Source organism: Acanthopagrus latus, chromosome 22, assembly GCF_904848185.1.
Source record: "Acanthopagrus latus isolate v.2019 chromosome 22, fAcaLat1.1, whole genome shotgun sequence".
In the NCBI taxonomy this organism is placed as follows: Eukaryota; Metazoa; Chordata; class Actinopteri; order Spariformes; family Sparidae; genus Acanthopagrus; species Acanthopagrus latus.
This window is the reverse complement of record NC_051060.1, coordinates 15,768,110-15,793,133: the sequence shown is the minus strand read 5'-3', so window position 1 is coordinate 15,793,133 and position 25,024 is coordinate 15,768,110. Positions and strand designations below refer to the sequence as shown.

Here is a 25,024-nt window from a genome sequence, read left to right as displayed (position 1 = left end):
CCTCACTGTGCATAAAAATCACATCATCACACAATTAACTGATCTTCCGTGAAATGACTTTATCATATCGTATTGACTATATATATTCAATTAAACGAGCTGATGTTTACATTGTGCTCCTCTTTGCTTGTTTCTGATGGTATAACCTAACCTAACACTTTGCTGTTGGATTCAGCAAGGTCAAGGGCAATACTGACCGTATGAGGTGTTGTTTATAGGTGCAGCCAAAGATTGATTTCACAGAAGAAACAAGAAACAGAGTCTCGCACCTGAGTAGCCTGAATGTTTGGCATTCTTACTTTCAGTGATCACTTATATATTCAAATGTGGTTTCATTTTTAAACCTCAGTGTTCAAAATTAAAGGAAACGTAAAATACATAAATAAATGTACATTGTACCTTATATCATATTTCTAATATTGACTAATCCCTTCAGCCTTAATAGCTATTTTTTACGTTTTATCTTCATATCTTGTCATTATGGTCACGTGTTGTGACAACTGAGTCCAAATGATGCAGATTAAACATTTTCCATGTATTTTTCTTTTCTGTTTTTTTCCCATAGTTTGTCACAACGGAAGTCCCGCCCTCCTGCTTCCGGCCAATTCACAACATCCAAGATGTCTGCCGCCATATCTTCCCTCGTTTCGTACGGCAGCGATTCTGATTCAGAAAATGAGCCGGAATCCAATACCGGTGTCACAAAAGTGGAACCGGTGGACCCGGACGCAATGGCTCACCTTAAACCTCTGAAGTCTGTACCAACGATGTCTTTAGCTGTTCTTAACTCTGCTCCTGAGGTCGCCGTAAAGGTAAGCTAACCGAGCTAGCTAACGATAGCTTGATGTTATAACTAATTGATTGTTAAAGTCAGCGTAAACGTTATTAATTGCAGTATGTAATAGGATACCCACTGTCTAGTGGATAGCTTAAAACTTTGAATAAGTGATGTGGCGTTCACTGTCGTTATTACTGTTACCAAACTGAACTGGAGGCGATTAGCGGGAAACGTTGAGTATCGAGCCAAATGAAGTTACTTTGTTAGTCTAGCGTTATAGCGTCAAGAAAAAGAGAGAACGATGTCGCCATGGTTTTCTGTCTCCTATGTGATACACCGAAGAGCAGTTTTGAATTTTATTACTAGTGAATTAGTTAGAGTCTGTTTGCTGACGTGTGCATCTTCATACTAGGAGTCCGTTGAGACTGGCACTCACCTGGACCCTGCACTGAAAGAAGTCTCATTCAATCCGACATATGAAACCATGTTTGCACCAGAGGTGAGTTTTTGAATAAGTGGTTTATCTATCTATGAATATACAGTGTAACAGATCTTGTTGTTTCCTGATTTAAAAGGCTTATATGGCTCTTTTCTTATCTGAGTGAAATGTAACACTGAATGCCTCTAGCTACTCTGTCATCATACCCACATTCAATAAGCATCTCAATGTCAAATATGTCTTTGGTGTAAATAATTTAACTAAAATTTTTTGTAATATTTGTATGCCCATATAGACCCATTTCTAATGTAAACACTTCATACTAAGTTACATCAATTACAATATCATTTATTCATGATGATACAAGCTGGAGTTGTTAATAATTTATGACTGTTATTTTTACTCATCTCTTTTGTTTCACTGTACATGTGGATTGGCTGCTCTAATGCTTCAATTCCCACTGGAATCCATCCACTGCTCTATCTAATCCATCTCACTACTCCCACATAAATCAGATAGCCCCATGATATTGTTATTCGTCATAAATGAAACAAAAGGGCCACACAGGAACGAGTTGTTCGATCCGAGGCCCCATTAAAGTTTAATTTTGTCATCATTAATGATTTGTATTGCTTCCTCTTAGTTTGGGCCAGTGAACCCATTTAAAAGCCAGCAGATGGCTGCCCCCAGGAACATGCTCTCGGGCTATGCAGAACCAGCTCATCTCAACGACTTCATGTTTGAACAGCAAAGGAGAACCTTCTCCACCTACGGTAAGCTCGCCTGTGACCTCTGCGCTGGCCTTGAAAATGATGCAGTCAATACGCCGATGCTGTTTGAATTTAAATGACCTATTTAATGCTCTCTCTGCTCTGCTAATAGGTTACGCTTTAGACCCATCTGTGGACACACACCAGGTATCTGCCAGTGGTTACATCGGTGCAGTGGATGAGGCTGAGAAAAATAAAGGTAATTTATCGCACCATAAATCAGACTTTATTCAGTATGCTTTCTCATGTATGACTTATTGTTTATGGATGATTCAGAATGATAAAATCTAGTGGTCTCTCTCCAGGGCTAACTGTGTTTGAGAGCGGACATAAGAAGTCAGAGAAAAGGAAAAAGATCAAAGGTGGAGATGCAGAGGAGATCGACAACTTCCTTGGACCTTGGGCGAAATATATCGATGAGAAAGATGTTGCCAAGCCGTCCGAGGTATTTTTTCGAGCATTATAAAATATCAAAGACAGCACCGTCCAGGTTAAGACAAGACAGGATTACAAAATGTCGTTACAGATAAGATTAATCTATGGATGTTTTGTTTTTGGCTGAGTTAACTCACCAAAATAAGTTCATTTGTATTTATGCCTAATCAGCTTAAATATGATTAAAATAATTCCCCTCTAAAAGCACAATTTGTGGACTCCCAGTATTTGTAATAAAAAAAAAACCTTTGGGATTTCATTGACTATCGAGCAAAGCACAAACCAGCTCACCTGCAGTGCGCAACTGTGGCCCTTTGAGATGGTATATATTCTGTGTAAAAGCTTTTAATGCGCTGGCATTGATACATGGGTGCCTGCTGCTTACCAGTGGCCCTGTGACCCCAACCACTCACACCATTCTCTAAAACCAAAAGGGTAGGACTGAGTATTCCCCTTTACACCGTGGCATGAATACTGACTTCCTATTTGTTCCGTCTTCAGGACATTGTACCGGAACATATCTGTTAAGTAACCAACGGGTTGTGATGAATGTTATTTTACAGGACGAGCAGAAAGAGCTGGATGAGATCACAGCCAAGAGGCAGAAGAAGGGAAGGAATGAGGAAGAGGCTCCAGGAGAGGAGAAGACCATTCTCCATGGTACTTATTGAGACTTTTAAGTGATTCTTCATGAAAGCATTGACTGATTTGTTTTGTCTTTTGAGGTTGAAACGTCATTCCAAAAACACTGTCAATTTTGTCTTATCAGACCTCAAGTTGAGTCATCTTTTGATCATATCACACCATCTTGCGGCAGATGAAATTTGCCCTGTAGACAACGAACTGAAGAGAATCAAATTTCTAATTTTATGAGTATTTAAAGAATTTTGTCTGTGTCCAGTAAGGCTGCACAATTAAACAAATTGGCCTGGTTGATAATCCAGTTTACAGAAATGGCAATTTTTTAAAATGTGTAATAAAACCGGACAGTAATGGAGTGTCACAGAGATGCCCTGGGCTTCAAATCTTGCCCTCTAGGTGAAAGACAACATGTTTGTTTTTGTTTTTAAGCAGTCACAATGAATGACGTGATGCGAAATAGATCATTCCCACTAATTGTGAATCATATTGCAGTTGCAGTATCTGTCAAAATAACTGCAATGCAATGGTTTTATTGTACCATGCGGTCCTAGTGTCCAGTTATGATACTGCATTTAGACTCTTGTGACTTACTGAATGCAGCAAGAAACCCCTGAGATGGCAAACCGAAAGTCTAGCCCCCTTGAAACGTGAATCCAAATGTAGCAGGACTTTCTTTCATGTGACAGTTTGCCTCTCTTTTTTCTCCTCAGTTAAAGACATGTATGACTACCAGGGCAGGTCCTACCTCCACGTCCCACAAGATGTTGGCATCAACCTGCGTTCTGCAGAGGCTCCGGACAAGTGTTACCTGCCTAAGAAACAAATTCATGTCTGGAGTGGACACACCAAGGTCAGTGGGAAGGGACATAGATCTTCTATAATGACTTTGAATTGTTTGTTGATGGGACAATGTCAGCTTTAAGCATTTTTGCAGTGCTGTGTATTCTTTTTACAGGCCTTGCTGTTGGTAAGTGCTAATAATGTGGGGTTGTTTTGAAATGGAATGCAAAAATGCTAGCAGTGTCACACAGGCATCTGAGAAAAATTCCATTATGTTGTCCATGTCCAATTTTTTGCGGCAGGCCGTAAAAAACCTCCTGGGTACTTTTGAATAAAATGATAACACGGTCGTATATGAACCCTGACGTATCTGAATAATTCTGTCTAGTCCACTGTCTTTATCATTCAAATATAAAGGCAAACACTGGGTTATTCCGAGAAATCTCTGATTTAGGCGTTAGATGTACCAGTGTGCTTCAGGGAAAGGGAAATCACTCAAGTTTTAAATTGGCTTCTATCTGCTTCGTGCGGGAAGTTACAGCCTTCAGAGTCTAATTTGGTTACAAAGAGGTTTGAAAAGATAATAAGCATGTGGAAGTGCTGATGTCGAGATAATAGATGGAGTGTAGCCTGTACTGTGTATCCAAAGTTTTGGGACATTCTTTGGAGAACATTTTGCAACTTGAAAGTCATTATAATTTCTTTGACAATTACAGAGGCAGCATGATCTGCATGTGCACTCTATCTTCCCCAGTTGCGTAATAATTCCGCTTATGTTTTCACCTATGAAACTGGTTAATTTTGATAGTGTTTCCATGACAACATTGAGTTAAATGCACATGGAACATGAGTTTTCAGTGAAATACTGTGATGTTCTCCAGGATTTTCTTCAACAGTAAGTGATGCCTTTGACACTGTATACCCCTTTCACACTGGCCAAAAACCCCAACTTAAACCTGTTAACATTTGCCTTTTATGTTTAAATTGACCCTGCAGTAGTCATGGTATTTATCACCTCTGGCTCAGCTGTGATGTGAACACAAGATGTGGGCGAACACACAAACTCCTTTTCAGCTGCGATGCTATGACTTGTGTTCATGTTTAAGCCGCTGGCTTGATAATGTCTTTTCATTTGTCAATGCTGAGGAGCATCACTGAGTATGAAAGAAAGACTGAAGTTAAAGATATAAGAAAAAAGTAACTGTTGTTTGTAGCTTCAGTATGCATTGAGTCTAGTCAGCTCCCTGTTTGCTACTACATATGTGCCAGTAAAGCTCACTGATTGAACCTCACTTCTTCTCTTTTAGTGCACTCTTGATGAGAAGAATATATTTAGATACATAGCAGTTTCTCTCTGTGTGTTTTTTAGGGTGTCAGTGCCATCCGACTGTTTCCCAGCTCTGGTCATCTCTTGCTCTCCTCCTCCATGGACTGTAAGATCAAGGTAAATAATCACAAAGTGATGCCATAAAAGCTTAAAAATAAATATATGTGTGTGTCTCAAAGATTCTGAATCTGCCTTTGTTAGATTTATTCTGGCTGACTCGTTTATCTGCTTCTCTCCACAGCTGTGGGAAGTGTACGGCGAGAGGAGATGTATACGGACGTTTATTGGTGAGCTATCTTACATTTTCATATGGCAGACTTTGTTAAGTGTTAATAAGTCATGGTATGAAATGGTCACGGAATATTCACCGCCAAAGTACAACACTTCATCAACAACAATGGGTCATCAGCAAACATGCTGACGCGAAATATGCTCGAGGTCTGAAATCTATGCAGCCTTTTGGGAAATGCACAGCAGTGACAGACTGTGAGCTCAGCATTACTGGGACACTAATGACACATCTGCTGACCGTTGAAAGAAAGTGTATGGGTTTCTTTTTTTTTCTTTTTTTTTTTAATGGGGTCTGAGTTGAGGGGTGTAGGCTAATGGTGTGCAGGTCACTCTTATGCCCTTCTCAGAGACGGCTCACTGTCTGAATAGAGATTGTTTGCAGCTGTGGTTATGCTTGTCAGCTCCTTCACGGAATATGCATAATTCAGCAGCCCGGGGTGCTGAGGGGAGCGAGAGCCAAGGGGGAGGGCACAAGACATGGAGAAGAGTCGACGCCAAGGAAGAGGGAACACGGTTCAGGAGGAGTGTTAGAAATATGCAGCATGTTGTGGAGAGCATATTAGATTCCCACTTAGTCGCTTTCGGCTCCATCATGCACTCCCTGGTATATACATTTCTATGTACACGGGGAACTTGCTGTGTGTTTTCAAGGTTTGAAAAGTGCTTGGATTTTGAATAAGGTGCTGGAAAGTGCTTGAAATGGTAACTGCATTACTTCTTCAATAGATTTCTTTATATTGGCTAAGCCAGATTACAATATATTGGATGTCAGTCTGCCCCCAGACACATTTTTGAAACATTAAACCTTCTACCCTTTGGTAGAATACCATCACCAAAGATAATTTTCATCATCTTTAATGTGATGAAGGAAAATGCAAATATTTAAGCAGATAAGTATGCATAAAAATGGAAATTGCAACTGATGTAAGTGGCTGGAAAAGCTTGAAGACGCACCTTAAATGCTTGACTTTATGTAGATAGGAAGTTAACAAACCCTGCCTACCATAGTATGATGCGGGGCTCCAGGGTTGGAAATCCAGCAGGTCAGATTGGAAAATAAATACACTAATAATATTACCAATAAAGCCCAATCATATTTGAGGGTGATATAATTATTTGACTTATTATTTTTAAGCATTTAAAACAGCAGCACTTGCCTTTTTTTGTTGTATGTGCTCTGATGTAAGTGAAGAAACACGTTATCTGTGCCTTTTTTATTCCTGTTTTCAATCGCAGCATGTTAAAAAGTGACATTAAGAAGCCTAAAAGCTGGAGCAATAACTTAACGTTAATATTAATCTTAATATGTTTGCTTATTTTTTTCATCGACTCAGAGGTTTTCAGTTTATGATTTTGTGTTGTTTGCTATTGACCGTCAGATCTTTAGAAAGTGCAGCTTCTTGTTCAAAATGAGAGATTTTCTTTCCTTTATTTACACTCTTCCTACCAACTGAAATGATAACTGAATGTTGTGTATCAGTTAATTAAACTAAATGCGCATATTTGTAAGCACATGCTGCTTGTCAGAATTACCAAACAAGAGAGAACAGTTGAGCATATATTAGCTCGAGGACGTACATGAATCAGCTCGCATATCATTACGTATGTAGTTTCCTGCGTGAATGCAGTCCGCGACAGTGTTTGATGACGTGCACTCTGCTTTCAATAGTTTGTGTATCTGTGCTCTTCCTCTTCACACACGCGCACACACACACACACACCATCAAGGCTTTCTGCAGCGGCGGCGCTGCCTTTTAGTGTGCCAGCAAGCCGGGTTAGAGAGAGCGAGCAGGCAGGCGCTTAGCCTCAGTGGGCTCTGTTATCGCCGTGGAAACAGTGTAGCGCTGATAAAAAAGCCAGTTTTAACAAGGGAGGCGTCTGCGTGCTCCAAACCCACAGGGACCTCACATCACCTGCACCGTGCGAGCAGAGAGCCAAAGGGCTGCGTAGATTGGGATTAGGGAAAGAATGAGAAAAGGTGGAGAACAGTTGAAAAGACAGATGGAGCATGTCATTTTTACTTTCTCCTCTTCTCTTCCTCTCCAAGCTCATTTAAAGATTTCCCTCGTCTCCCACAGCCCACATCATCTCTCTTCTTCAACATCCCTTATTTCCCTTAACCAGATTTCACATTCCTCAAATGAATTGGGTATCAGAGGGAAGGCAGCTGGGGGGGGGTGCAGACTGCTAGCAAGACCGGGGAACATTTGAGTGAGTTTTTATAATGTACATTTATTTGTTTGTCATATGTGTGCAATTTTCCCCCTTGTCATTGCTAGGTCACAGCAAAGCAGTGCGAGACATTTGCTACAATAACACTGGGACCCAGTTCCTCAGCGCTGCCTACGACCGCTATCTCAAACTCTGGGACTCTGAGACAGGTGGGCTTGATGTCTGCGCTATCTACCACACTTACACGCTGTGTCTATTTGAATGTCTCTGTACTTAAACTGAAGATATTCTGCAAGTAGAACCTCTCTCTTGTAGACGGTGTATATGGAGGGGACATAATAGCGCACAGTGCCTGCATTTTTATACAACCTTGATCTTGCAAGCCTTCCGATAATTGAATAATTTAATGAATGACAGCACAAGACCTCACATACCTTGTGTAATGGCTTGCATCAGACATTTCTCTGCAGAACATGTGGGTGAGTTTCTGAAAGGTCAAAAACACATTTCAACCAATTTGTTACTCATTCATCTTCTTCAGTTTATTTGACGGCACGCCTACTTTCATCCAATATGATACTTGATTAATTGTTCAAATCTAAGAAGTAGGGAGGGGTTTAGTATTCCTGCTTTAAAAATGATTTAAAGATTTACTTTGACTTAAGTCGTCATAATCTGGATGTGTTTGGACTTTGGACTCTTGGTAAGACAACGAAAGCAACATGAGCAGTTCCCAGGTGTTTGTGTTTTTTTAACTACTTTTGACAAGAAACTTCAGATTAATTAATAATAGTAATTAAATGAAAATAGTTGCCAGTTCCCTACGGTACTTTGTTTTTGAAGGAATCTAGTATTTTATTGATTAGGAGGTCAGTCCAGAATTAGTTACAGAATAGACCTAACATGACCTCTAATGTAATGTATAATAAATTCACTTCACACTATGGCCTCATTTTTGGTGTTGACTAACTATCGTATCCATTTTGGTATTGGGGATCGGCAGGTGATCCCCTTTATTTATTTAGGGTCAGGCCATCTCAATTTCCACCCCTCTCAACTCAAGAGTACCAGTCCAGCAGAGGGCAGTAAAGAGTTAAACCCCCCACTTGTTGACAGGATCCCATTTGAAGCCACATCATCCAAATGCTCAAATTACAATTCTTCTCTACTTCTCCCATACATAGGGGGTAACGTAAGTAATTTAGTGGATGTACTGCAGAAATTATGTAAGCAAAGCTTTAGTCTTATTGTAGGGGGCCTCTTTGGTGTGGCAGTCAGTTTGAGACCCACTTGTCTCAGCTCGAGCAGTAGCACAATTTCCATACCTCTGCTGAATTAATACAATTGTATACTGATATGTCTGTGTCACAACTAGACAGTCCCTGCCTGCAAAGTTGCATTGTGTGTCCTTCCATTTTTCTTAAAACTATCATTGGTTTACCCCCCTCTCTCTGCAGGACAATGCATTTCCCGCTTCACCAACAGGAAGGTGCCATACTGCGTCAAGTTCAACCCAGACGAGGACAAGCAGAACCTCTTTGTGGCCGGAATGTCAGATAAGAAGATTGTTCAGGTAAGGTTTGCGTACGCTGCATTGCTCATTCGATTCGGCTCCGACCAACACTTCGTGTGGATTTCCCAGTTGACCAAGCAGATGCACATAAGATTTTCTGTGTGTAGCTGCCGTGCCCACAGGGGCACATAATACACTACCATCACATCTTCCAGAACTATTACGTGTATTTGTGTGCTGCTGGCTAAAGGTTTCATCGGCTGACAGGGCCAGAGCAAGTCATTAATCATGGAGGCATTAGGGTGGAAGAGAGGTGAAGGGAAGAGAACAATCGATGATGAAAGTAGAAATAATTATGATATCATACAATCCGGTGGAGAGTTTTTATAATGAGTTCCACCCAATTGCTGCAGATGAAAGTTTGGATTCTTGTGGAAGCAGCACACTGATATGATGATTTAATTTTCAAGAATTCATAATCATAGAGGTTGGTATTAACCAATGTGGAGTTGTTTGGTTAGATTTTACTGTCATCTTTAATTTAAAGTTTGTCAAGTTGTTGATGTAACAGGTACAAAGTTTGTCCCCAGATGAGCAGCAGTCATTATCAAAATATCTGGCACGATAAACAGGGTTCGTATTAAATCATGCAGCTCTCTTCTGTGTTTTGAGAACAGATGGCTGCTCTTGTGAGCAGCCGACGGCTGAAGATAAAGAAAAACAGCATAAATAGAATTGGATGTAAAATCTGTTTGGACAGAATGCGTCCTATTCGTTTGTCGCCTGGGGGCCGGATCTGTGTGGTTGTCTTCCCTTTATATTTTAATGTGTGCATGATGTTTTCCAAAGAAGAAATGTTCAAGACTGAGGCCTGTTGGATAGATAATCGTTGTCATTACACCGCTGCGGTTAAGTCATTTTACTGCATTAGTGCAGTTTCTCTTTGCCACAGTGTGAGTTTTATTTGTTTTGGTAACATTTAAATCTTCTACTGAGGTTTTTAACTGAATCTGTGACATGTCAACCTAAAAGACAATAAAACAAATCTTTGTTTGTGTGTTTTTTTTCTTCTGTAATGAGTTTTTTAAAGGTTAGATGCCCATAAATATCAATTGAGGCAGAATATTTGGCAAGATAAAAACATGCAGTGATATTTAGAAATGATTGCATTTATCTTTTTTCAATACATTTGTACTTTTAGAGTTATTGGAATTGTTTGCATCACACAGAACTAATAGTATAACACAAATATAAATATCGGCAACTGCGTAGTTATACAAAGGCTAAAAAGCGACCCACTTTATTTTGTTTTGAATTCTCTCTGCATCTTTGTCTATTTATCTCTCCGTCAGTGGGACATCAGGACAGGTGAGGTGGTTCAGGAGTACGACCGTCACCTGGGAGCTGTCAACACCATCACGTTTGTTGACGAGAATCGTCGGTTTGTCAGCACATCGGACGACAAGAGTCTTCGAGTGTGGGAGTGGTGAGTGCAGACTATAGCCTGAAGTCTTCATGCGCTGCTCAGTATGATTGTACTGTTTTATGTCCATCTGTCCCATTCTTGTGAAAGTCGAGGGGAATGTCCTCAAGTTTTGCGGAAATGCCCAGTCAGGCTCAAAGATTAAATGATTGGGTCTTAGGGGTTGAAAAGTCGAGGTCAGTGTGATTTTACAAAATGCATTTCTGGCCAGAATTCAAGAACTCATATTCTAAATATGACAATTTCACACAACGGTCTGATGGAATGAAATGATGACATTTTAGACCAAGAGATCAGAGGTGAACTACACATAATGTTCTGCAAAAACACTTTTCTGGCCATTATTTATCATCATTAAAGAAGGGGAGATGTGACCTTATTTCACATTTGGTCAGATACCGAGTTGGTAACAATAATTTGGTCGCCCACCGTGAAACGCTGCTGAGTGAGAAAGCCGTGTGTGTGTGTGTGTGTGTGTGTGTGTGTGTGTGTGTGTGTGTGTGTGTGTGTGTGTGTGTGTGTGTGTGTGTGTGTGTGTGTGTGTGTGTGTCTATCTATCTATCTGTCTATCTATATCTAGAGAGAGAGAGAGAGAGAGAGAGACTCTGTGAAAATAGTCTTAAGTGAGGACGCCATGTTTGACACTCATAGCTTTTACTCATTTTGGTGAATTTCTCCGAAGTCTTCACTACATAGGCTTATTATATAAGTCTGGACCGACTGCGCCTTGACTGGTGCACTGAGGCATACAACCACGAGGCTGTAATTCTAGTTCCTCGTGTTGCACCTCTGAGCAAGGCACATAATCCCTAGCACTGAGCACTGGAAGACTATTGTTGCATCCAGCAACTGTTACAACAGCATGAACTGATGAGAAGCAGAATTTTAAAAAGGAGCTTGTAGAGTAATTTGATTTGTGGTACATAGGTCTCAGTGGACGTTCACTGTGATAGCGCCTCGTTGAGCCTCATCATGCTGCCTGGTTGTTGTCTAACCACTGTAACAAGACGACCCAGAGAGAAACACTTGAAAAACAAACAGTATATCATCCTCGCATCGTGCGCAGCCCTCTGAAGAGGCACTATTGCACCACTCACCTCTCCTTTCATTAGTCTTCAATAAGAAAAGACGTCAACAAACCTCCAGACAACCTTATCTTGGACGAAGCTCACCCAGCTGTGCTGTTAATCTGCTCTGAGTCATAGCCTCTGCCACGGTTTGCCTGCTTTACATGCATCTGTTACAGTGGAAGGTTTTTTTTTTTCTTTTTCTTTTTCTTTTCACCCTGGAGCTAGCACTGTATGTCGGCAATGCTCCAGCAACAACATCCCCTATGAGTCTGGCCCCCCAATGCCAATTGTATATTCTAATGATTAACAAATTTGCACAAATCATGTTATTGAAAGGCGGATGTGCTGGCAGGTCAGATAAGGTTGAAAAAATAAATACCCTTTTACAGTCTCCACTCCTTCATCTGGAAAGTGCTAAAACACAGCATGCACATGTTAACAAAACCAGGTTTGCTCTGGTTTACAGCAAGCTCATTTATTTTTAGACATTCTCCATTCACTTGCTGTGGTCGTCTCTGTTTGCTGTCAGTGAGAGACCACCAAGAGTTGCTAGCAGACTGGTCGTGGGTCCTGTAGTGATAAACAAACTCTGGTATTTGTTGCTCAGAGATGCTAAATATTTAAACACCAACTACTAAAAGGCGCTTCCTGTGGATTCTTGGAAGGAGGGGGGCTTTTAATTCAAGGATGGCCATTTGTGAAGTTTTCCTTTTTCTCTCTCTCCTGCTGTCAGAACTTCTCAGTGCTTCTTTTTCCTCCAGAGAATAAGAGATGGGGATTAACTGGTGAAAAAAATGTTTCGATTTTCACACACCCCTTAAGTCAGAGTTGAAGGATGGAATAAAATGTTGACGGAGCAATATGAGGCTAAAGAACCGGATCCCAAGAGTGTGCTTAGTGTACTCATTTAGGAGGGGTGGGGGGGAAGGGATCTCTCATGAGCTTTTTAAGAGCAGCGTGGGAGCAAGCGGGCAAGTGGTTTGTTCGGCCAAAGAGTGGCTTTACTGTCCCTCTTTCTCCCACGGATACCACCTGGCTCTCGGCTCTAGCTAACCCCCATTGTGAGCCGCCGCTACATACCAGCATTAAGCTGAATATACCAGAAGAGTCTCGCATCTCCAGAATAGAAGCAGAGGCTGGCAGAGAGAGGGGGCACGGGTGAGGGAACGCCGGATGGTAAAAAAAGATTGCGAGGCAGCAAGTCATTCACGTCACGCCTACTCACAATTCAAATTCCATCCTCGTTTTCAAACACATGCAAGTTTCTTTTTTTCTTTTTCAGTGGAGACTACTTTATCTGTGGCAGAGGTTTATCATCGGGGAGCGGAGAGTTGGCGTATGCGTCGGGGGGGAGGATTACAATCAATAACAAACTTGCTGCAGTGTGCCAACAAGGAGAATTAGTTCCAGCGTTCAGAGCGCGATGAGACCGCGAGCTCAGAGGGACGTTCGGGAGGTTGATGGATTGACGGAGCGAAGGACTTTGTTTAGATCTCTCTAGATGGAAAGTGAGCTGCTGTCAACCAAGTACTCAGTTCTCTCTTCCCCCCCCCATTTACTTTAAGCACATAGCATCACTAGCAGTTTCCCAGAGTGACTTTCAATCATGCTCCTGACCTTTTAAAAAAAATAATAAACCCCCTGCCAACCCCAAATATGACACAATGTATTTTCCCATTAGTAATGAGATGTACCAAAGCAGAATTGTGGCAATCATTTAAAATGAGAAAAAAAAAGTTAATTTCCTCTTTTGTCATTAGTAATTATGTTTTGAGAAATCCTCTTTTCACATTAGTTAACAAATAACAAACAAAGATGCTCCGTTTCATTTCCCTCTCAGTGAGAGACCATCAGGGATTGTCTTTTTTTTCGTCGTGACATTTCTCCTGCAGGCTGATTTCAAGACTTAGAAACATACTATGCAGGATTTTCCCCATAAAAGATAACAATGTTTAGACTCATTCAGAAAGAGATCACTTGGCCGACTAGAGGTGTGTGGCAGAGGTAACAGTAACAGCCTGTTCAAGCTGGAATGTTGTAAGAATGTTGCCCTATTGTTGCAACTCATTATTACCTCCCTCAAGGAGTTTGTTTTTTTTTTTTGTTTTTTTTTTAACCTGTATTGGTTGGTCAGCAGGATTACACAAACATCACTGAACGGATTTAGAAAAATTTGGATGGAGGACGGGTCAACGTTTGGTGTGCATCCAGGAATGACTTCTCTGGTCTTCAACGCTATGAAACATTTTTGTTTATTTGTCTGGAAATAATGAACAGATCTTGATGAAAACAAACAGATTTATTTTGCTGGCAGGTATCTATGAGTCTGTAGTTTGCAGCTAACTTGGAGAAGAAAACCCGACCAAAAGACGGCTACAAATTACCTTACGAGCACGACACGACCATTGACGAGCAACCACCATGTAACAGGGCCATTAGATAATTATTGCCATGTTAAGCCTTTGTTAAGAAAGTGCTACCTGCAGCTTATGTAAAACATCACCCAAGATCTATTCTCTGTCACCCATCTTGATCATCATGAAATGCTCTAAACAACAGTGATCTATTATTCATGAATATCCCTTGTGTGTCAACTGTTTGTCGTATGTTTTTCCTTTTCTTCCTCTCCCGCCACGCTCCAGACGACAGAACATTCACACTGGTTATTTCTGGGGTTCAGTAGAAGAGATCTGATGGCGCCTTGTTATCTCTTTAGAGTTTAGCGTGGCTTGTCTGCAGACATGACAGTGTTTCATGTGTACAAGGGTTTGTATCGCTCACTTAACTCTTCAGCTTTTCGAGGCCCATTTTTGGGCTCGTAGTTGAGTCGCTTTTTACTCCAGCTGTTAGTCATCACAGAAGGAGGCAGACAGAGAGGGGGGGGGCTTTGGTTTGGGCAGAAAGAAAGACGAGAACAAGCTCAAAACAGGCGCATTAGTTACACCCAGTCGCATAGTTTGCAGCAAGTCTCAGATGCATACACAGAAAAAGTGTCATCCTGGCTGAGGCACTCCACGCACTGTAGATCTGAACGATCTTCTGGCGACCACTTAGGATCATATGGCCAAGTTTTCTCGCAAAGCAGAGAGACATAGCAGAGCATAAAAGAACAGCAAGGCAGGGCGAAGAAGGGATTAATAAATAATTGGATGCCGGTACAGTCGGCGGTGCAGCATCAAAAGCTCCTTTCAGATTGCACGGAGTTATTTACATACTGTAGCTGTAATGGTGATCCTTTTCTGGCTTTTCACCAGAGCTGTTTTTCTTCTTCAGTAACAAGCATTTTTGAGGCGGCATGAGCAGCTGTAATAGTAAACAAACTGCCGTTTTGCGAGTGTTTTTCTCTTTCGAGGTCTTGCTTCGGGGGGCCACGCAGGTTGGTTTTTCTTACTCTGTGTTTAACCCATCTTCAAGTGTACTCACTGTGCTTTGTGCCTTTTTTTTTCAGGGACATCCCCGTGGACTTCAAATACATCGCCGAGCCCAGTATGCACTCCATGCCAGCTGTGACACTCTCTCCCAACGGTAAGAGTCACATTCTGGCAAAACACTCACAGACACAGTCAGGCAACACGGCACAGAGGACTCTTGGGAGCACAAACCTATATTGCCAGATTGAAAGAGGATTCATACCCTCCGGTGTTGGTCATTTCTCAGAAGAATTAAAACAACACAGGCTCAGTTTATCTAAGTACATTTTGTGTGGGGGTTTGCGCCCGACTAGTCGCATAGATTTGGATCAGGCCCGATCCAAGCGTTTTTGATGGATTGTCACTGCATGAAGCCTGATCCACTTCCAATCCTTTGTTTGTTTGCTCCGGGTAGGCCAGCTGTCACACACAGCCCATAGAGCTCTGTTAAAACACTTTAACATCTCCTTAATGCACAGTGTTGTGAGGGAGTGAACTGAAGAGCGCACAGCAGCCAGCAGATTCAATTAATGACACGTCCGTGTGTCGGCAAGGGATACGACTAAAGCTGCATTGAGTTAAAAAGACTTAAAAATGTTGTTTGGCCTTTATTTGAGTGATATTTCCTTGTTGATGGCAACATTCAAGCTCAAGATGAAGAGATGCACTCCTCCTTCAGTTTATATTTCACCAAAGCTGTGAGAAAGATTCCAAGGAAAGCTGTCACGCTTTATTGTGAAACAGATATTTAGATTCTTCTCTGACAGTTAAATGCTTAGATTTATACCACTCCCTTATCTGTATAGTAAACATGGAGGTGTCGCCAGCAGAAAATTTTAGTGTAGCTTCGAAAAGTATGGCAGTAGCTGGCTCTTATGATTATTATTTTAAACCATTTCCGGTCCAAATGATAAACTGCTCCTTTAATTTCCCAACTAATTTACATCATTTAGGCTCAAAGTAGGTACTGTGCAGCTATATTATGTCTGGGGAAAAAAAGATTTTATAGATTTCAGTATTGGGTGATGATGATATGGAAGTGATTAGATCAGGATTGGGGCAAAGACACGTGGCGCAGAAGGCTGCTGGAAGACTTAAAGAAGCCAGTTTAATGACATGAAATGATACCAGAATTAACAGGTGGCTCTCTTCAAATGCAGCACTGGCATTTGAATCAGGAATTCCCCTGTTGGACTCCCGTCGGCTTCAACTACTGTCAAACTCGGCTGTTCTCTCCTCTCCTCTCCTCTCGGCCTACTTTGATTTCTCGCTTTCATGTACTCTCACTGCTCCCTTCCTTCCTTTTGGCGGTGTTCTTATTTGTCCCAACACGGTTTGTTTCTCTTCGGCGTTTTGAATAATGAGTGCGCTCTCAGTGGGAGACCGTTCAGTTTTTCCCTCGCTCCTAAATGGCACCCAGCACCACCACCCCCGCCCCCACTGGCATCTCATCCGCATCCTCTCTATTTTCTCCTCTCCCGCTTCTCCCGTCCTCCTGCCATCTTCACACTGGTGAAATTGACCAAGTTGTTATGATTCTTCTGCACCTTTCCCATTCGACATTCGGGGACAATTGTGTCTTTTCTTTTATGTTTTGTGAGGATGTAAGAGGACACGCACATACACACACACACACACACACACACACACCCGCACACACACACCAACACTAGATCTCTTTCTCATCCCACATTAATAATTTCCCTCATGTTTCCTTTCAAGAAGTGCAGTGAATCGTGTAATGCTTTGACACTGAAGCACCGCCTCTTATCACTGTAGTGACTTTGAGGCTGTGGCTGAAACAATCCGTAAAGTAGATCTCAGCTGAGCAGTCACTGATGAAAAACCTCTTTTCATTTTCCTCCAAATGGCCCCCCAATCTCCTCCACTTTAATGATGGCGGAGTGGTGAGTTCAGGGCCTTCTTCGGGGTCGTCCAAACTCAAATTTGCACACTTTTTGGGTTTGTAGGGGATTTTTGTCCTTGAGGAATTTCACTGTGTACCTGTTGTTGTTTAAAAAGACTTGACAGTTCTTTAAGGTTGATCAGAATTGTTACCCTCACTGCCAGTTTTTCATCACAACACTTCCCAAGATCCTCGTGGCTGCTTGTTAAACTGGAGCTGAATAGAATTATGCTAACGGGACACACTCGCAATAGGTGCCCTTTTTGAACGTGTTGCGACAACTTTTAAAAACGATTGCTGCTAACTCAAAGTGCTTTCCCACTTTATATGTTTAGTACCATCACTAATCTCCATTGCATTTGATACCCTAACAGTAGAATTGAATCTTAGAACCCTGCACTGCACCGGTAACTCTTAATTCCACCTTCGCCCTCCCCTGTCTGACCTTTTAACACCTGCTCAACACAACATCTGTCCACTACTACACACACATGCTAACATTAAGTCCATTTACACCTGCACAGCATTGATTTATTTTCTTCTTCTCTCGTCTCTTGGGAAAACGCAGTATTTTACTGTCTATTAGTAACAAAGAGATACATGTTTATTGATACTAACTCACCAAAATGATGTTCTGGTGTATGATTACATTTATCCTTGGTCATCAACAACTGAGAAATGTGTCAAAATCTATGACCTGCCTTGCTGTTTGCTTTTGTTTTGTAATGTACAGCTTAGATCATCTTTTCAGCTTCACTTGCTGACGTCATCCGTCAGTTCATATGCAGATGAGCTAGGTCACAGTTTAAAAACATGCATTTCTTAAATTTCTTGTACTTGCAGCATTGAAAAGTATTATAAAACATTAATATGATTTTGGTAACCATGGGTTGTGGTTTGTTTGAGGAGCGTGGTTAACCCACATTCACATTCATGGAAAAGGATATGTTTGGCACAGTCGCCAAAAACACAGCTTCTGGTCAGCGCTAGCTCCATCCTGGGACCGCTTCTGCAAACTTTGCCTTGGGTCACCACAGTCCTCTACTGTGCGGTGCCACTTGAGATTAACTTAAATCTGTTTGCTTGTTTCTAAACCACAGGTAAATGGCTAGCATGTCAGTCTATGGATAACCAGATTCTGATCTTTGGCGCCCAAAACCGCTTCAGACTGAACAAGAAGAAAGTCTTCAAAGGCCACATGGTGGCTGGCTATGCCTGCCAAGTGGATTTCTCCCCAGACATGAGGTAAGCCCTTAACTGTGTTACTACATTTTCTGATGAAAGGCAATATTACAGCGCTGATGAATAGATTATAACAGTTGATTATGGAAAATAGGCCAGAGAAATGAAGTGGAAAGAGTCCAAAAAAGTCAAAAAATGTTATAATAATGACTTTATTTTAGTCTTTTTAGAAAAAGAAACTAATAAAATTGAAGGACAGCATCATACAGATGGCCATTTATTTACGACGCTCATCTCCCTTCCTCTAAAAATTTCTCCAGTGGATGAAAAGCTGTTGAAAATGAGTCTGTCGATGACGAGAGCTAACTAGGACAGTCCAGCACTCTAACTTTAGCCAAAACACCCATTAAGAGCTGATTTCTCACCCTCCACCACCACCACCACCCACGTCTGTGAGCAGGTGCCCTAACTTCCTTTCTGTAACCATAGCAACACTGTACCTCATAGTTGGACTAAAATACCAAAAAAAAAAAAAATCAGACTCCCACCTTTTGGCAGGTGAAGTGGAGACAAGTCATTTTTAGCAAAGTGTTAATCTTCCATCCTCTCCCTCCTTCTTCCACCTCGCTCTCTTTCTGTCCTTCCTGTTACCTCCTCGTCTCTACCAGCTATGTGGTGTCAGGAGACGCCGACGGAAAGCTGAACATCTGGGACTGGAAGACCACCAAGCTGTACCACAGGATCAAGGCTCATGACAAGGTGTGCATCAGCGCCCTGTGGCATCCACATGAAACCTCCAAGGTCATCACCTGCGGCTGGGACGGACAAATCAAACTCTGGGACTAGATCTGTCCTGGTGTGCGTTTTTGTGTCAGATTGGGGAGGGGGGGTTGGGTTGGTTCTAGGAAATGATGGACAGAACGGAGCGGGTTTTACCAAGGACATGTCGGATTTTGTGAAAAACCTGGAGTGAGTGCCACAGGGCTGGTATCCAGTCTTATTGTAGCAGTGTATTTTTGTATCCCGTCGTGAGAGCTCAAAATATGTACTCATGTATTATTTGTACAAAGATGAACACAAGTGTACTTTTTAAAAATGGTTTCTACTGCAAAGGGCATATGAGAGGGGGTACCATGTGATTTTTCTTTTCAAATAAATGTTTTGTTATTTTAATTTGCATTCTCTGTGTAGTATTCCTCCGTAGTCCTTGTTTAAAACTTTCAATTGTATTACCATCCCTTTTGTGGAAATAAACATTCTGTAAATTGTCCCTCTTATTAAGAAAATCAAAGTGTTGTTTCTTTGGAAATGTATTTTTATTAAAGTCCCAGAAAAAAATCTTTGTTCCATCTCTTTTATTAAACTGCATCAAAAGATTTGGCACATAACATTAATTGACTGATGTTTGAACATGGATTATTATTATTATTTTTTATTTTATTTTATTTTTTTGAGGTTGTCAGCCCTCTGCCATTATTCCCAGATACAGTTTGATGAAGTTCTGGAGCAGCAGAGATAACGGAGGAACATCAACTGAACACCAAAAACAGTGAGAGTTAGACAAAAATGCTTTCATCTGTGTGGATCTCACATTGTTTTCTATTATAAACCAGGAAACTCCCAATATGCCAAAAAAAAAAAATAATGATTTGACTTCATTTATTCCTCACACTCTCCCACGCATTCTCTCTCACATATCAAGCAAACATGCAGAACAAATCTAGAGATATCGCTTTCTTCACATGATCGTTGCATTTTTTTTGCTTCAGTTCTAAGGTTCAGCTGTGGTTCTGTTCCTTTCGGGGCTGCTCCCATCTTTTCTTGACCTTGTATTACCCATATTCTTCTGCTTGTTCTCTCCATCCTCAGCAGCTCCAACAGGCCTGACTTGTCAACCACCCCCCCCAAACATTGTGTATCCATTTCCTTTAATTGGTGTTGTATTCATTGTTGTATTTCCGCTGTAGACTCTGGGCCTGTTCAGACCTGTGGTAATCTAGGAAAATGTTGTCTAGTATCTGGCTGTGGGCCAAGCTCAGATGGGACCATAATGAAGGAGGTGAGTGCGACTCGGAGGGCTGACCTGCAGCCACTGTGAGGTAGAACGCTGAGCCTCCGGAGACATTACTCTGCCCCACTGCACGGCTGAGGTCACTACAGGGTGGGAGGATAAGTAGGAGCAGGGATTTAAGCTTCACAGAGAGGTCAGGCCAGACAAGAGCAGGCGAGAATTTGCACTCGGGCTTGTTACACATACACACTAGTTACATTTCCATTCAAAAGACCTTTCCCACGCCTCAAGGCCTCCACTCTGTGTTCACCCAGCTCAGGGTGTAAGCACTACTGGCGTTGAGGACGTTCTTGTGCAGGAAGAGACGAGGTTTGGTGGGGTTGCTGTGGACGTGGAAGAGGCGGAAGTTGGCGCGTTCCAGCTCCTTGAGCAGGCTGAACCAGAAGCGCACCACCGACGGGTCATCGCCGCCCACCTCAAAGCCCGCCCAGTGCAGGTGAAGCTCCAACAGCAGCTGACCCACCGACTCCAGAACCCCCTCCAGGACCAGATTCTCCAGGATCTTCCACTCTGCGCTCTCCATATCCGCCTTCAGTACATCCACCTAGAACAGAAAAAAAAAGTATAAAGAATGAGTAGTGGATGTTTTTTTTTTTTTTTTTTCATTCTTCTTCAGGCAATAAATGAGTTATATTACTACGACGGGGGAATGACACTAAACTGTGTGGAATTATTGGACGCAGAAGCCATTAAAAGATGAAAAGGAGAGAGCGAGGCCCGGCCTTTGTTCCTTGCTTTGGCAACGCTGATGATGGATTGAGTGCGGGAGCAGCCTGACAAGGTTTTGCTGTGTTGGAGCGGAGAGGAAGCGCACTCATAAGATGAATGTTAATGGCACCCTGAGGTCACATTCATGTGTGGAGACTCATGCACGGCCCAAAGTTTCAGCGCACATCCTTTCCGAGCCCCTTTGGGATTCCTATCGGGTCTGTCAAACTGCTAAATATGTCCATTGTGCGACCTTCGTGTGTTTAAACGTCACCTTGGTGATGTCGCTTCTTATCCCTCCCAGGCTTGCCGACGCCTCGGTTGGCATTTTCTCAGCTAGTACGCGATGTAGCCACTGCATTAGCCGTGATAAGACCTGGGGAGGGATTAAGTTTTTAGGATTTATCAGGAGGAGGCTCTGGGTATTGTACTGTCAAAGATTATTACATTAAAGATAACATGAGATACTTGCTGAAGGAAATCCAAAGATCTCTCGTCCGTTTTTTTAATCGTGGGAAATGTTCACGTTTCAACCGCCGCCATGACAGCACCGACAATAAAGTGGCCGTGAAATTCCTCTCCAATTGGCGCCTTTGGTGACGCCACAGAACTCCCAGGCCTCATTAGCAGAACTGAAGGAACGAGTCTCAGAAACTCTCAGAAAAGACAGCCATCAGCGGAGAACGAGTAAAAATGTTCTATTTCCTCCCCTTGGGCGCCAAAGCCTCCCACAAGCAGAGATATGTTCCTTAATTGGACCGACACTTTGTGATGGCATCATGAAGAGGTGATGTATTCACTCGGTCTCAGAGGGGAAATGTGTCTCTCTACATTTGCGTGTTGGGATCAGATGGTGTTTCGAGCGGCTCAGTACAGCTTCATTCTGTCTGACAGATGTAAGTTTTTTTTTTTCTTTTTTTATTCAGTGGTCGTCACACAAATGGCCTTTCTGCCTCAGTTGTCCCCGATCCAATGCTGCCAAGATCAGCTCTCTGCGGGAGAAGTGGCAAGACCGTCCTGTCTGGTGTTAGCGGAGTCCATATGGTGTTTGGGCTTTGGGAGGATGACTTATGCTAAACTGCTGTGCAGCGATACCCATGCAAAGTGGTCATTAACTGTGCTGGGAGAGAATGATACGAGTTTCCTGGTGGGTAAAAAAAACATTTGACTGAAATACATGGATTATTTTAATAAAACAGAGTTATCTTCGCAAAAAGGAAGGAAGACAGGTAGCTTGGTTCTGTCCTAGCTAGCATCATCTGCCTTTTAGCACCTCTCGCACTCACAAATTTTATTGTATTGTATTATATTTAGGGATGGATATCGTTAGGATTTTATCGATACCGATACTCCTTATGGGTACCGATACTTATCGATACTCCTATCGATACTACAACATGTAATTTTGTGTAAAAAAAAAAAATAAAGACTTTACAAGATGTTAAAAGTTTCAAACTTCTATCTATTACCACAAGGTAATAATAAAGCTTCAACAGAACAGAAGCTATGCAATTACAAATACTCCTGAACAGATAACCAGGACCAGGACCAGATATAAAAATCTGGCGGATTCTGGAGCATGACGCAGCAAGTCAGCTGAATTTAGCACGGAGCAGACAGGAAGTCAAGCACAGAAATAACAATATAGCATCCGGTTATTTTTTCAAAAATAAAACACTCCGTGATGACACCAGCACATAAATATCTAAAAAGAGACAAAACACAAGTTCTTCTAATGTCCTTCCGTCGGGAACACTTCCTGTCGTTGTTTTTATAACACATACCTCTAACTGCGGTCGACAGTGATTATGTGATTATCGCTGAAACTCCTCGGCCTCGCAACGCCAGTTGTCTACCGTACTGCACCATGGCGGACCAATGCAACCGGTGGGGGTGACCAGACGGCGGACGGCGGAGCAAAACCGGAGCGGAGCCGTAACGCAGCGGACAGTATCCAGTGGAAATTCAGGGTAAGCAACATCACCAGACACTTGGAGTGTGCGCATAGTATGAAGCTAAAGGAGTGCGGCGTTATAGCAAAGTGAAGTTAGCTGCCCGGCTAGCAGCCTGGCTAACGCCAAAGACTGCTGCGCCTGGCAGCGGCACCCGGTTTCCTCTCCTTTCTGCGACGTCAAGTCATGGATTGGACGTTTAAAAAACCATCCATGTAAGAAGCCGATAAAAAAAAAATCATTTTTTAAAAAGCGGCTATTTTTCAACCAGCTCTGGTAAGTTACATAAGAGGTGCCAGTAGGTGGATTTTATTACCTTTGAAATGAGCACGGCTAACTGTTTCTACTTGCTTCTGGTTTAATGCTTAGTAGTTAGCTTTTCGTCTTCGGGCTCCAGCTAAATATCAACCATACACACATGGGGGCATCGTCTGTGTTCTTAAAGTCTCTGCAAGAAAGCTAACAAGGATATATCCAACATGTGGAGCCATCTGTTTAAAATTGCTGCAAGGAACCTTTATTTTATATGTATTCTGGTGGTCCACTTGGACAAAAGCATTATGAGCGCCACCACCTTTTGACCTGGCTAGCACATGCTATTGTTTTTTTATAACTGAGTAGGCTTGCATGACAACATTCAACCTCACTAATCTCATTGTTTGATAGTGTTACATGATGCAAGAAAGAAAGGCGAAAATAATTCTAAAACATCAGCATACATCTTGGACACATTAATGTCCATTGGTGTTTTCAGTTGCTGCTCAACCAGGAAGTGGTGAAATGATAACAGTTTGTAAGATTTCCAATATTTATATGACTTGCAACCTGGCACACAGCACCGTAACATTATCCTGGCCTTCGAGCTTTACACTCTGAGCAAGAGTAAAATGGCTGCCGCGGGAATACGGTCGAAAGTTTGCTTTGACGTACAGCGACACTAACAGAGTACACAGAGCAGCTTCTTTCCTCTGGCAATGAGACTCCCCAATTTTTCCTCTGAAGGGTCAAACATAAAGTAATAAGTACAGAGAAATAGCCGGGCTTCTTTCTGGTGGTCTGATTTGTTCATGTAGGTCATTATTGAGGCATCGGTATTAAATTAGGACTGTTTCATAACCAGTGAAAAACTCCTTGTGGTGCGTTTTAAGCAGGCTTCAAGAACAAAATGAGCATGCACTGGGTTTTTACTTTGATGAAGACACATGGGTGACATACACACTAGGCTCTCGTGGACGACACTGACTTGTGTTTGAATCTTTCCGATTTATTAAAGCCACATTTTTAACTTCCAGCAGCTCTTGTTATGCGGTGTAATGTGACGTTACTGTAAGAACTCGTGACACATTTGAGAGAGATCATGGACCAAAGCGCACTGCACAACAATAGAGCCGATCATCCCCACTGTGTGGAATATTTGATGTAAAATGTCTTTGAACTCGACAGAAAATTCCTGCCCTCCACTGCTGAGACATTCATGTCAGATTGCTGCGAACAGTCTAAACACCCAACGGGCAAATATTTCCTCCCCTCCAAACCTGTCACAGAGCAAGTGATCAAAATACACATGGTAATTATTTCTGTAAACCGTCCTCGGGATTAGGCACCACATCGGGACAAATTCTAATTTAGAGACGCTTTTGATGAAAAGTTGCGCGAGTATTTGTAAACAAACATGTTCGCTGATTTGTGAAAACAGCTTTAGATGGAAGTTTGCACTTTGGCTTGTTACTTGGCCTGAAATGTGTTTATTTCATGGTGGGGCAAATCTTAGCTTTTAAAAAGACTTTTATTCACTCCTTTATTTACTCCTGTTGTTCCAGACGATTTGGTCTTGTCAGAATAACTAAACTGTTTTTGCTTGTAAACTAGAAAACATCAAACATCACAGCTTATCTGACCTTTATTTTCTAATGTGTTTTTAGGCGCTTTAATTAGTGAGCCTGCCACTGGAGAGCGGATCACAATAAAAAATATTTAATTACACCTCAGAGAGATTCTGTGCTTTTTGGAAAAAAACGCAGTTAGAGCTGTCTTGATCATCACCTGCATATTTAGTCGTCTATTCCCAGACAGTGTTTGAGATAATTGTGCATAG

The 25,024-nt window shown here is 42.0% G+C and overlaps 2 protein-coding genes across 4 annotated transcripts in view; one reads left to right on the top strand and one right to left on the bottom strand.

Annotated features, from left to right (window-relative positions):
* Positions 1 to 573: 573 nt before the first annotated feature.
* Positions 574 to 19,536, top strand: cdc40 (cell division cycle 40 homolog (S. cerevisiae)). The gene is made up of 15 exons (XM_037085668.1): positions 574 to 812; positions 1,191 to 1,277; positions 1,861 to 1,990; positions 2,100 to 2,186; positions 2,293 to 2,432; positions 2,986 to 3,082; positions 3,775 to 3,914; positions 5,214 to 5,288; positions 5,413 to 5,458; positions 7,742 to 7,843; positions 9,092 to 9,207; positions 10,500 to 10,633; positions 15,149 to 15,225; positions 18,117 to 18,261; positions 18,867 to 19,536. The coding sequence occupies exons 1-15, from the start codon at positions 621 to 623 to the stop codon at positions 19,042 to 19,044; spliced, it is 1,746 nt and encodes a 581-aa protein (XP_036941563.1). The 5' UTR covers positions 574 to 620; the 3' UTR covers positions 19,045 to 19,536.
* mettl24 (methyltransferase like 24) overlaps positions 19,258 to 25,024 on the bottom strand; it is a 43,454-nt gene continuing 37,687 nt past the window's right edge. For all 3 annotated transcript variants that reach the window (XM_037085674.1, XM_037085677.1, XM_037085675.1), the window contains exon 5: positions 19,258 to 20,813. In XM_037085674.1, the coding sequence (XP_036941569.1) occupies positions 20,496 to 20,813 (318 nt within the window). In that variant the 3' untranslated portion in view covers positions 19,258 to 20,495. The remainder of the gene's footprint in view (positions 20,814 to 25,024) is intronic.